The sequence below is a fragment of the Ascaphus truei genome, chromosome 1 (assembly GCF_040206685.1).
Source record: "Ascaphus truei isolate aAscTru1 chromosome 1, aAscTru1.hap1, whole genome shotgun sequence".
Taxonomy (NCBI): Eukaryota; Metazoa; Chordata; class Amphibia; order Anura; family Ascaphidae; genus Ascaphus; species Ascaphus truei.
The window spans coordinates 414963827-414976991 of NC_134483.1; the positions used below are offsets into that span (position 1 = coordinate 414963827).

Here is a 13165-nt window from a genome sequence, read left to right on the forward strand (position 1 = left end):
CGCTTGCAGTGGTAGTTTCCCCCTCAGAGCAAAATGAACATAAAAACAGATATGTGAGGGTAAAGATAAATCACAGACTATGATAAAAAAGGCAACCAAAGCTGCAATCACTCACACGGGCAAGTGTGAGTGCAATCCTGGGGGGAATGGTATCTTATCTTGCTTCTGGTATTTCAGCGTTTAAATGACATGGGGATGGTATATAAATAATAAAAATGTGTATACAGGATAATACTCACACAGCCCCGTGTGAGCAGGCACACATAAAAATATCCTTTTGTTCTATTTGGGTTTCCAGTGTTAACTCCCAAAAGTGGGAAGTATAACAGGTAGCACCTCCTTGATGATGGTGTAGAAATGAAGAAAGTCTGCGTTAAAACAGACTGCAGTTTATTAAACCATACGTGGCACTTAAAAACATATCATGAAGATTGATATAAAACCAGCAACATGAAAACAACCATAAAATAAAGATAAATAAATAAATAAAAAGAACAGCCAGTCATTCGGAGATGGATCGTGAGTCCGTGGAGTGCAGCTAACAGTGTCAGCGTCCCGAAATAGTGCTGCGTCCTCTGGATTCACTCCTTGACGGTGGCTGTGTAGGCACAGATTGCTTAGTGGAAAGAGCAACGCGTTTCGCCCGCTTATGGGCTTCCTCAGGCTCCGTAGAAGGCAGGTGAGGCTTAGAATGAGTATATATGCAAATATTAGCCATCCCCTGTCCAACTAAGCGACGTTTTTTCTGTTAAAGTCCATTTTCCAATAGATGCTAATGAGTGCTATCTTGCACTGCACTTTGGCAATAATGTTTTAGCCCCATGGTTCTGATTTCGGCTGAAGTTCCGAATAAAAGATATTTTTGCACATATAAATGTACGGAACCAATGCAGACTAGTATAATACTTATGTGAAAATCCTGTGTAATGTGTAACCCTGTGCTCCCCCTTCTTTTCTGTATCCGGGTACCAACAAGGATCCTGGATAGATCCGATTGGGGTCAGAGTCACAGGACGAGACGACGAAACCGAGGGGACCCTTGTACATGTTTTCAAGGTCGTTATTATCTGTTTATTTGTCCCCGGTCATACATCTTTCAGGGAGCGCCCGGGTTTCCCCCTGTCCTATTGCATATTGTGACTGTTACATTTCATGAAACATACAAACTCATTCAGCAGCATCAAGAAGCTTCAGGCTACGGCCATGGTGATCGCGACGGCGCGCAGATGGGCGAGCGCGGTGTGATCACATAGATGTGCCTCTATGAGGCTGTCCATAGAGTGCGCGAACGCGCCCGGGATCAGAGACGCCGGCGCTCGCGATGCAGGAGAAAACAGAAAAAAAATCTGTTTTCATGCGCAGCGGCTGGGGCGGCATCCGGGTCATGTGAGCGGTTCGCCCAATGAGGGCGAACCAGCTCCGTGACGTCAGAGCCAAGCCCCCCGACACGCCTTCCCGTCTCCAATGCATGCAGGACACAGAGCACTCCTGCAGCAGGCGGCGGGGAGAAGCCGAGTGAACGCAGGCGTCCTCTCCAATGTTCAACATGGCCGCAGCCTAACTGTTTAAAACATTTTTTAATAAGGTGGAAACTTGAAATTCAATGTTAATTATTATATGTACATTAAAACAACAAGACTTAAGACTGATTAAATTGCCCAAATAATTGTATTGTTGTAATATTTATGGTTCATAGCACCATCCGTTCTAATATCTGGGGGGAGAGGCGGGGTTCACTCAGCACCTGCTTCTTGAAGCAGAGTTATGAAAAGCAACACCATCATTACAATCATGTGTGTGTTATGATGACTTCCCATATTCCAGGTACATGTAAATGAATCCTACAAATGAACTTATTAAACAAAAACAAAAAAAGGAGTTTCCTTTTGCAGCTACAACCGCGGTATATATCCGTAGATCGTTTAAATACACCTAAAAGTGGCAGTGCAGCTGTTAAAGACTTTGTTACATGAGGACATCAGATCTCCATAATTAAGCAAATCTTTTTTAGCAGCAACATTCTCATCTGCTGATGTTTAGTATTCAATTTCAGCATGTTTAAAAATGTAATGACTATTTTTAAAACATTTCTTAGCAACACATGGACAAGATGACATTGAGCACACAAAGGTATATGTTGGCCTTTTCCAACTGTTTAGTTACAATAACCCTTAAATCAAACCAACGGTGCTAAAAAATAAAAAAAAAATAACATCTACAGAGCTATCCACACTCTAAACATAATTCGTGTAATGTTACCATTTGCAACAAAAAAAAGATAGTGACTTTTTTCTTTCTAGTGGTAACGCAGCCAGATTTTTGCAATAGGTCCAAACTTTAAAGCAGCAATCCCTCCACTTGTGGGATTTACCGAATTCAAACTTGGGAGTGTCTTGAAGCTGAACAGCACTATCCTATCCGCCTGAATCCCAATCATTAATTGCCGGGAAAATGAATGGAAAATGAAAGATAGCTACTGGGGTCGTCCAGTAGGAAGTTGCCTTCCCATGCTCGGATGATATTGCAACTTTCTGTTTACCCGTGGGATTGCCGCTTGGGTGTCAGCCATATTGAATTCCCAAAAGGGACCAGAAAGACTGATACATAAAGAGGTAAATATCTCATTACTAGGGGGAAGCTCCCAAGAGCTAAACATAGCACTACTTAGCTCCAGCAGATCAATCCATTAGAAAAAAATAATAAATAATCAGGGAACAAAATATTTCAGATGGGGTATTGCTGCTTTAAATAATTTTGGGGGGGGGAGTGTAAAATAAAATATGGGCTTGGTGTCATTCTATTATGGAGTATGGTTCCAAGTTAAACTGCTACCAAGCCCACATTTATATTAGAATGAATTTACAACTAAGCCAACTACAATGTTTCAGTATGTTAGATTAGGCTGGTGTAACATGCTGGGCCATTTGGAGAAGTGGATTTTGAAATAGACGAGGTGCTCAAGTCCTAAATTACTTTCATATTTCTACTTCTCGCTACATGAACTCTACTGCTCTCCCCATGTCAGCCTCATTCTTTTGACATAGTTGTATTATCATTGCAAGAGATACCATGCAAAGGGGAATGTACAAAGTAGTACTTTGGGATGCTTATTGCACGCAAGATTTATTATTTTAGTAAACTCACAAAGACAACTTTCACCACATTTAGTATTGATTGAAAGATGTTAGCAGAGAGCTTTGATATAACTGCCTGATCCACCCTGTATGGAACAATGGGCTTCCTGCACAGTGGTGACCAGTGAGCAGGTCAGTGGCCTGAAACCTGCAGCCTCCATACTGCTCCTCTCTCGCTTTATCATTTTTGCCTGTTCTTCCCAGTTCCAAATTGGACCTCACAACAGTACATCTCAAATTAATATCCAATAAATGATCACTGCTGCACAGACTTCTGTTGTGCCTGCATGCCAATATTGAACTTAGATTGCAAGCTCTTAGGGTTAGGAATTTCAACCTCACACTGTTCGCTTTATGTCTGGAGATCTTATTACTAAGGATATATCAAACAACAGTAAAATGCTATGTCCACACTCTCTCCCGAAGAAACAGAACACACAAAATAGTTCCAGAAACATTACGTGGCTGTGAATCACATATTTGCCACTGCTACAATCATAGAAGTGTATTTATCTTTTTGCTGTGCTAATATATATATATATATATATATTTTTATATACACAAAAAAGGAGAACACATCAGATACCTGGGATATGTGCTAATAGAGGTCATTTAAATATATCTATTAGCATATCTCCCATGTATCTCAGTTGTGCTCCTTTTTATGCACAGCTGTCTCTCCACGTGTTTGAAGGTGGATTTCTCTCTCTCTTTCTCCCTTCCATAATTAGTAGTTCAAATATTGATACATTTGTCCCATGTCTAAGCAGGAGACCTGCAGGGCACTAGGCGAATTGAAAGGGCTACAGGGGTGGGCGCTTGCAGGTTTAGGCTGCGGCCAGGTAGGGAACGGGTGCGCTGGCGCTTGTGCGCTGCGCCCTGCTCAGCCGGGTGATTTGTGGCCGCTAGGTATGCACGCGGGGGAGACGTCACAGAGCTGGTTCGCCCTCATTGGGCGAACCGCTCACGTGATGCGTGAGCGAGCGCCAAATTGAAATTTGCTTGCTTGGCAAGCAGGTAAGCGCCGCACATGCTCAGGCGCTTGCTCTCGCTGGCTACACACATTGCCGCAATGTGTTTCATCTCTGCCGGCAAGAGCGTGCCCGCCCGCTCAGCACCACCCTGGCCGAGGCCTAAGGAGCAGCAGTGCAGTTAATAAGTACATTAAGTAACTGGCAAATTGCCGGGTGTGCCCAGAGAAGTTTTTATAGTCATAGCATTAATATGGTTAAAAGTTTTATATTATATTTAAGTTTTGTGTAAATAAAGCAGTGGCTGTATTTTTCGCCAAAGAGGGCGTAATGGTGGTCATTTGCAGGTTGTAACATGGAGGGAGGTTAGTCAGGACCATTTGCTCCATAAGCTCTTTACTTTCAAAATGGCTATGGCAGGCATGAGCTATTGCTATTGATTGGGTAGGATTACTCTTAATGCATTGCAGACCCCTCTGGTAATAAAGGAGTTAAGCTGAATAAGGTGTACACATGGAATACATAGTTAGTATTAACTTGTGTCAGTGTTGTAGTTCCTATGTCTTTTAACAAATACTGTATGAATGATGAATCACTTAAGCTGACACACAGAAAGCAAGAGTCACTTTAGGCAACCTCAGTTAATGGCATACAAAGAATGCTAGCGCATACAAAGAATGCTAGCGCATACAAAGAATGCTAGCGCATACAAAGAATGCTAGCGCATACAAAGAATGCTAGCGCATACAAAGAATGCCAGCGCAGTTTCAGCATATCTGGGTCTGGAGCCTGTTGCCAAAATAGAAAGTGAGCCAGTCCAGCCTACAGCCACTAATATGAGGTCTAACAATATCCAACACATGCTGTAGCATCTAAGAAAAGAAAGTGTCAGCATGCTAGAGGCATAGCGTTAAAGCCAAGTTTAAAGTTTATTTATGTCAAGACCCACCCCTGATAGGATCCCGCTGCCATAAATCAAACACTGGATGATTATTTTAATTATTCATTCATTTGGGAAATATTTTACTGTAACTGAAATTGCCCCACAGTCGTATATTGTTCTTAAAGTGAAAAAGACATAGGCAACAGAGCAGTTGATAACTGCAGGATAGCCACAGAAAAGGCAATGGTTACATTTTAGCCTGAAATTGAGGTAATTTTTCCCTATTGATTAATATTGCTATTGAATTTGATGCCAGTGCTGACAACATTTACAGCATGTTATACAATTATTGTGAGGAAAGACACAGGAGGAGATGTATTAAGGCAACTTTGGAGCAAAATTGATGCAAATTGTATCACTTTTATCTTGAGTCTAAACGTATCAAGGTCTTTGCTTCAAGTTTTGTGCTGTGTGCATTAGCTCAGGGGTGCGCAAACTGGGGCGAGTGGTGATTAGAGGCCCCGCGCTCTTCAGCGCAAGGCCCCTGTAACTCACTTACCTGAATTGAGCCGACTTCGGGAACACGCGTCGCCATGGCAACATGGCGTCATTTCATGCCGCATTAAAGGTAAAGGCTGAGTCGCCAGTGCGTTCTGTGACACGCGCGCCCGGCGGGGGGGGAGGCGCGTGCACAGCGCTAACCGCAATCTGCTGTCTCCAGGAGAGAGGTAAGCTTGCGACGGGAGGGGGCATGGTCGGGGATTTGCAGGGGCGTGGCCATTACGTCACGCGGCTGGTTCGCCCTCATTGGGTGAACCGCCTGTGGGGGAGTGGCCACGCCTCCGTCGCAAGGTTTGAACTCAATTTGTTTGAGTTGTAAAAAAACCTTGCAGCACTGCGCGGCTGCACCTTCAGCGTGACGGTGTCTACTGGGCCCAGCCCCGTTGTGGGGCGGTGCCTACACGCACAGCGCACGCCGCGCCGTGCGCACAGGCAGTTACTGGGACTGTAGCCTAAGGGGGGGTGCGACACAGGGGGGCACAGTGCAGGAAGTTTGCGCACCCCTGCATTAGCTTACGATTTTAGGGGCGTGTCAATAGAAGGAGTTAGTGAGGAGTTACATGATGCACAGATTATAATGAGATACATAAACACTAAGGGGCCTATGCAGAGAGCAGCGGTAGAATAAAATGGAGAGTTTAAGAAAAAGTAGCTTTAATGGAGAGTTTTATTCTCCATATGCAGAAATGGGCGAAATCCGCTAGTTTTAGCATTACTGCATGTGGAGAATTGTAAAGGAGGAGATTCACGCAGCTGAAAGGGGGGGGAAAAAATCGCGCATTTTTTTTTTTTCCCTATAGCCGGCGACCTCCTGTTTCTTGCCAACTTTAGTTGGCGGAGAAAATTGACGAAAATCGCACCAAAAACAGCCGCTAGATGGCGAGCGCGCCTTTCTGAATTCGGCTATTTTTCAGACTGGCGAGATGTAGTTTCTCGCCAGCCGCGCGGCGAAATTTTGAAATAGAAAAAAAAAATGGCGCGTTTTCCCTAACTCGCCATTTTCAGCTGTTTTTAGCGCGATTTTCTCCTAAAAATGGCGAGATTGCAAATAGCGCTGCTCTCTGCATGAGGCCCCAAAGCCCTTATTCTGTAATAGGGCGTTCTGTATGATGGCGCTGGGTCAGTGCTATCACAGCTTACATAATAGGGGCCTAAGTCTCTATCCATCACTTTTATTTTATCTTGTGCTTGCATCAAAAAACAATTGCCAAGTCTGAGTGGGTGTAAAACGTTGCTGGTTAATGTTTTGCATCACATTTAAGAATCCCTTTCTAAAATTTGACACAAACGCAAGCAGAAATTGCAGCAATTCGTCAAAGCAAACTTTTATTCACACATTGATGCATCAAAATACAAGAAAGTGCATGTACAAGGCAGTGATACATGGGGGCGTGGGGGCATGGATATTTTTGTGGTGTAAGTCAGGAGAACTCTTTATTTAAAGTAAAAAAAATATGTATTGTAAACAAGATATAAACCAGAGGCATCTCTCCAGCACTAGAAATGAGTGTTATTCTAGCCTTACCTTGTGAGAAAAGACTTGCGGTGAGACTGGAGGGCCAGAGATTACAGGGCTCCTGTAACAGAGTTTGTAGGCAAGTTTCACTTGGCTCATGGGAAATGGAAACAGGGAGAAGAGAATGAGTGTTTGCAGTTCCATTGCCTGTTTAAAAAGATTGGGCATTGATTCACATTATCACTGCTTGTTTTATACAGTTTCAAACACTGTTAGGATGGAAGCTAATGTCTTCTGCACAAGCTCCCTCGCCAGACAAATAAATGAGCTTTGCATGATATTCTAGCAAAGAGGACTAAGCAAATGCCGTACATTTGTCACATAACGCCTGCATGAGGCAGCCACGGAATAAGGGCTCAGAACCGAAAGGAAGTCACAACCCTCATTAACTGTAACATCTTGGTGGAGTATCATCAATTAATTGTGAGCTTGTCAGCTGTCAGCTGACCTAATTTGAGTTACTCAGACGTGAGCTGGCAAGACAGAACGTGCCTCCTATTTATTCTAGTATTGTGGTTATAACTTGGCCAAACAAGACCAAAAAAAACATACTGGACTATAACAACTCCTCCAATGCTTAGGACACTTCATAAGCTCATATTTTGCAGTATCATTAATGTTGTACATTACTTCACTTAAGAGATAAGTTATCATTGCAGAAGCTTATACTTGGGTGACCACTAGTAACTTTGTTAGAGTGCAGTACAACAAATGCAGTTCCTGCTTGTCGGAGTGTGGATGAGAGAGGAATGTGCCCTTGTGCCTGCTAGAAAATAATGACGCTTCACTGTATAATGAATACCAAATATGCAATTTGAAACATTCCATTCTTATTATTTCGGCGACAAAGTGTAACTGAAAACTAGGTTTTCTCTCCAAATTTGGTGTCTCAGTTGACTAAATAATCCATGACCATTTCCAAAATACCTTCTCCTCTTGGCCAACCGCTACAAACCACTGCACTTACAACTGCTCCTACTGCCTCTGTAAATCTGTGAACATACCACGTGTAAGCCCTCAGAAGTAGGGATTCCTTATTTATAAGGTTTAAATTTATATTTAGTGCACTTATCTCTGTACTGTGTTATTAGTCTAATGTCTCTGTAAAGTGCTGTGTACATGGTTGGAACTATATAAATAAAATAGGTTTATAACTGTATGTGCGTGTTGTATGGGAGTTAAAGAGATGTCACAAATATCTTCTTCAGAAGGGAAGTCTTCGTCCGACATGCAGAAGAGAGTAAAATAATATTAGGAGTTTATATATCAAAAAAACTTCTAAGAAGAAAGCTGTAAAATGGGTTTAATCAGATTTGCAAACATTTGGAGATTACCAACATGAAGAAAAAAGTACAGCACATTAAGAGAACATATTTGTTCTGAGGTGGTAGACTATTGGTTTACTGTATGTTAATAGTTTCTTAAACTTTACTCCCACATTGCAAATAGTTAAATATTATCCATGAGCATATTACTACATAAAATATTTTTACATCACTTTATATAGCAAATCCTAAATCCGCAAGACTTTTATATGACAAAAAGTGGTACCTTTGTAGAATCAGCATAAACTCCAGGGTGAATTACCTATAAATTGTTTGGGGCAGGGACCTCTGCAGCACGTTATAAGAAAAAAATACATGTTGTATGCATATTATATGGGGCATTCAAGTATTTCATTATTTCTTTATGGTTATATCTTAGCTTGTATAATAATCCAATAAACCAATAATTGTCTACTGAATATCTCAGTATCATTTCTATAAATGTTTAACTTGATTGACTTACAACAAATTATTGATCTTAGGCCCAGATTAACTAAATGGTGCTAAACTTTAGCATTCCTTAACTCCTATTCCCTTGAATAAGAAATGTTGTGGGCTTTGATGCTTTTTAATTTAATATAATATAAAATATTAGCAATATATATATATATATAATATTGATCTGCAACCCCCTGTTTTAAAATAAATACCCCACCCTGCCTTTATTAGTGATCTTTGGTATGTTTTGAATATCAAAATGTGGTTGTTTTTTTTTGTTATTTGTTTTTAACTTTGGTCTGCTAATTTTCCACTTTGTAACAGGCAGATTTATTGGGGGGGGGGGGAGTCATGTGACTGCTTAGATGTATAAAAGTAACACCACTTTATGGGAGGCATTAGCAGGGTTTGGCATTAGCATCTTAAGATGTTATGCATTTTAAAGTGATCATCTTTAAGTGAGAATATATAGTTAGACTATAGTTTGACTAAAGGTTGACTGGGGACTGCATCTTTCTGCAAACTCTTCTACATGAGGCAACAAACGGTGAGCTTCTCTGACCACACTATGATCCCGTGCTTGTTAGCCTGCACACTTAACCCCCCTCCTTTATATCTTATTTTACTGCAGCCTCTCCCAACACTGACTGCACACAACTGCCCTCCCCCTTAACCCCTCACCCCACAAACCCTCTGCAAACCCTAATAGACCCTAGCATTTCAATGCAGCAAAACATTTTGACAAGGAAAAGGCACACTCCTGCTATTTAGTCTGCACACACTCACTTGGCTCACAACAGCTACATGCAACATTACCTACCTCTGTGATAATGAACCTGGTATGTACCTCAACTTTGTTCTTTCTCGTGGCCTCATTGAAATGTTACTCTCTCTATCCACTACAAACTCCTCCCTCCTGGCCCACACCCAATATCACCATACACTCTGGATTACTCCAAAACCTTGCACTATCTACTGAATGTTGCTGGAGAACTATGAAAACTAGCACACACCAACCACTGCTCATTCTAATGGCAAACATCACAAATTTACATCTTGCAAACAACTACTCAAATTTCTACTGATACTATTACTGCAATCTAAGTTCCTAAGATTTGGTGCCCCAGCAATTGCCAAACCAATTGCTTCCATAGTCAACTTTATTCTGTCGGTAGGCCATGTCCCTAAAAACTGGAAAACTGCCAAAGTTGTCCCAATCTTCAAAAGTGGGGACAAAAACACTGTCTCAAACTACAGGCTAATCTCTCTTCTCCCAATACTATCCAAAGTCATGGAAAAATGAGTTCACTCCCAATTAAGCGATTACTATACCAAGACACATTTCCCCAGCCAATTCCAATCTGGCTTTCGCTCCAAACTCTCCACGGTAACTACCCTGCTAAAAGTTTGCAATGAAATCCAGTGGATCGGGGGCAACTCACTGGTGCAATAGTCCTAGATTTTGCAAAGGCTTTTGATACTGTTGATCATGTTATCTTGCTTAACAAACTCCAGTGCTCTGGAATAGGGAAGCATGCTTTAAACTGGTTTCATTCCTACATATCAAGATGATCCCAACATATGTGCATCTCAGGCTCTAGCAAGGCTCTCTTCTGGGCCCCCTACTCTTCTCAATGTACATCAATGATCTTCTTACAGCTTGTAAGGGAGCTTCAATACACATGTATGCAGATGACACAATCTTATATGCATAAAGCCCTAGCCTCTCTGACCTTGAACACATACTTCAATCTTACTTTTTGAGACTTGAAAATTGGATTTCCCAAAACAAACTGTTTTTAAACACTGACAAGACTGTAACAATGGCATCCGGGACCAAGGCTACATTTTTAAAGCTTCCAGTGACTGAGCTCCAGATCAGAACCAATGATAAAACCACCCTAACTAAAGTTACTAGTTTTAAATACTTGGGCATATGGGTTGACTCCCATTTAACATTCGGGATGCACATTGATACCCTGACATCCAAAACCTACAGTATGCCAAACTAGGTGTACTTTACAGGAACAAATCCTCCCTAAGTCTGCTGGTCAGAAAGCGTATCGCACAGCAGATGCTAATGCCAATGATCAACTATGGGGACATAGTATATGGCTCGGCACCCCAAACCCACATTAGCAAACTTGACACCCTCTACAATTCAATATGCCGTTTTGTTCTCCATTGCAACTACAACACACATCACTGCGAAATGCTCAAAGAACTAAATAGGTCATCACTTGTGTCTAGGCGCAAAGTTCATCTTTCCTGTCTTGCCTTCAAATACTTTCTGGGCAAGATACCCATCTATCTGAACAAGCTCCTCACCCCTACCACATGCAGCACTTATCATCTGAGATCTGACTCCAAAAGACTGTTCATGGTCCCAAGGTTCAGCAAAGTAACCGTCCGCTCCTCCTTCTCTTACTGTGCACCCCAAAACTGGAACAATCTACCGGAGACTCTCATAGCAGCCACCAGTCTAAGTTCTTTCAAAGGTTCCCTAATGAAGTAGTGCTATACTACGAAACGCATAGGATCTAGTTTATACCTATGTGTAGTAGGTTTTTGCTGCTAAATCTCATTGCATTTTGGCATTTTTGAGACTATTTTCATCCCTGTGCCTTGGTTTTTCAAATCGCGATTGTGACGTCATTTTACGACGCACTACAACGGAGCAACGGCATCTCTAACCAGAGCCACTGTTGTGTGAGTGACCGCTCCCAGCTGTTGCTGTGCCGGTTTCTGAGCACACTCTGTATGGTTGGAGTCCCCCTCACTGCTCAATCTGGGGACCGCTGCCGTGCCAATACCATTTAAAGAACTTTGGACACTCCTGATACCATCCGATCAAAGTGAGGGTTTCTGCAGAGGCGGCATAACTATTCCCGGTTACTCTTATAAAGGAGAAATCCTACAGTTGCAACCTGAGATGCCCGCCAGAGAGACCAGTTCCTGATTCCTGAACCCCTACCTGTCGATTGGTAACTTGTGTGCTGTGCACACTCAATGCTTATGTTCTAACTTTTTGATGTACGCAGAATATTTATCCCTACTTTTTATGCAATAATATTTTAATTTACTTCACTATTTGCGTTTTGCGCTGTTTTTTGTTTCCATTTCTCCAGTGTTTAGGGGGGTGCCGAGCCACCCCCTTATATACAGCTGCAGACGCCATTATTAACCACTCGTCATGGTTATGTACAATTTTTATTTATCACACTGTGGTATTATGTGGTTTTAACTATTTAGTTTAATTAGAAGGGTTTATTGTAGTATTCACTTACCTTTAATCACTGTTATCACTATTAGTGGTTATTTAGTTGCCCACTTTAAATTTGTTTCATTCTTGTCACAACCCTTCCACAAATGACAACTTTTGTTTTGACGCTATGTACTACAGGTGGTAATAAACTAAGGAGCCAGCCGTTCCGTCTGAATTGGGCTTGGATTTCACTAGAGAGAGATTACTACATTGTAGATGAAGATGCCAAGTTCTTGGAAGTGACCCTTAGACGCCGTGGATACCTTGGAGAGACGTCTTTTATCAGTAAGTAACCGCATCTGAAGTTTGTACGGGCTGAAGAGGTATTTAGTCTTCTCGGCAATAGTCTATTGCCTTGTATCCTGGTATTAACTATATCAGACAGCAACAACATGCGTGTACTCCATACACTATCAATGCTTAACAAGAATAAAATAATTGCATGCTTCATGGTGAGAACAGAACACACACAGTAACGAGACATCACAAAAAATTACTTTCCAAGGTAAAATATCTTTGAAAGAACCAGCCAGAGAATTCTTTATAGATTAGCTTTTCAAACCTCGCGTTTTTCTTCTTATGTGTATGGTTGTAGACATTCAAAAGACATTCCACATATGACATATCTGTTCTTCTCCAGGATTACTAGAAAAAGCTACTGAAGATTTAACTGGTTTCCAAAATTCTGTAAAGCAAAATGCAGATGTACAGTCACGCCACATGTTTCAGCATAATCGTGGTCAGCTACTGCAGGGTAAACTAGCATCACACGAAACAGAAAACAGGAATTAAGACAATATTAAGACGAGTTCATCATATACATTGCAATTGGATGGATCTCAGGATTTGGTGTGTCTTTTTTTCAAACAGTATAGCAGAGGAAGCTGTAGATATATGATATATACTTTTTTTTTTGTCTTCACCAGCCATTTATCAATGGTTCTGATGTGTGTTGTAAGCAGAAAGAGACCTAAATCTGAACTGATTTCACACCTCAAAGCATTTAGAAGTTCTTTAGAGTATCATATTTTCCCATTAGCTGGTTAGGAATTCAAATTTGACATGTATTTAT

At 41.5% G+C, this 13165-nt stretch overlaps 1 protein-coding gene across 1 annotated transcript in view; it reads left to right on the forward strand.

Moving 5' to 3' along the window:
• FREM3 (FRAS1 related extracellular matrix 3) overlaps positions 1 to 13165 on the forward strand; it is a 113792-nt gene that overhangs the window by 29742 nt on the left and 70885 nt on the right. Inside the window, exon 3 of the mRNA XM_075614370.1 lies at positions 12232 to 12378. Coding sequence (XP_075470485.1) covers positions 12232 to 12378 — 147 coding nt within the window. The remainder of the gene's footprint in view (positions 1 to 12231; positions 12379 to 13165) is intronic.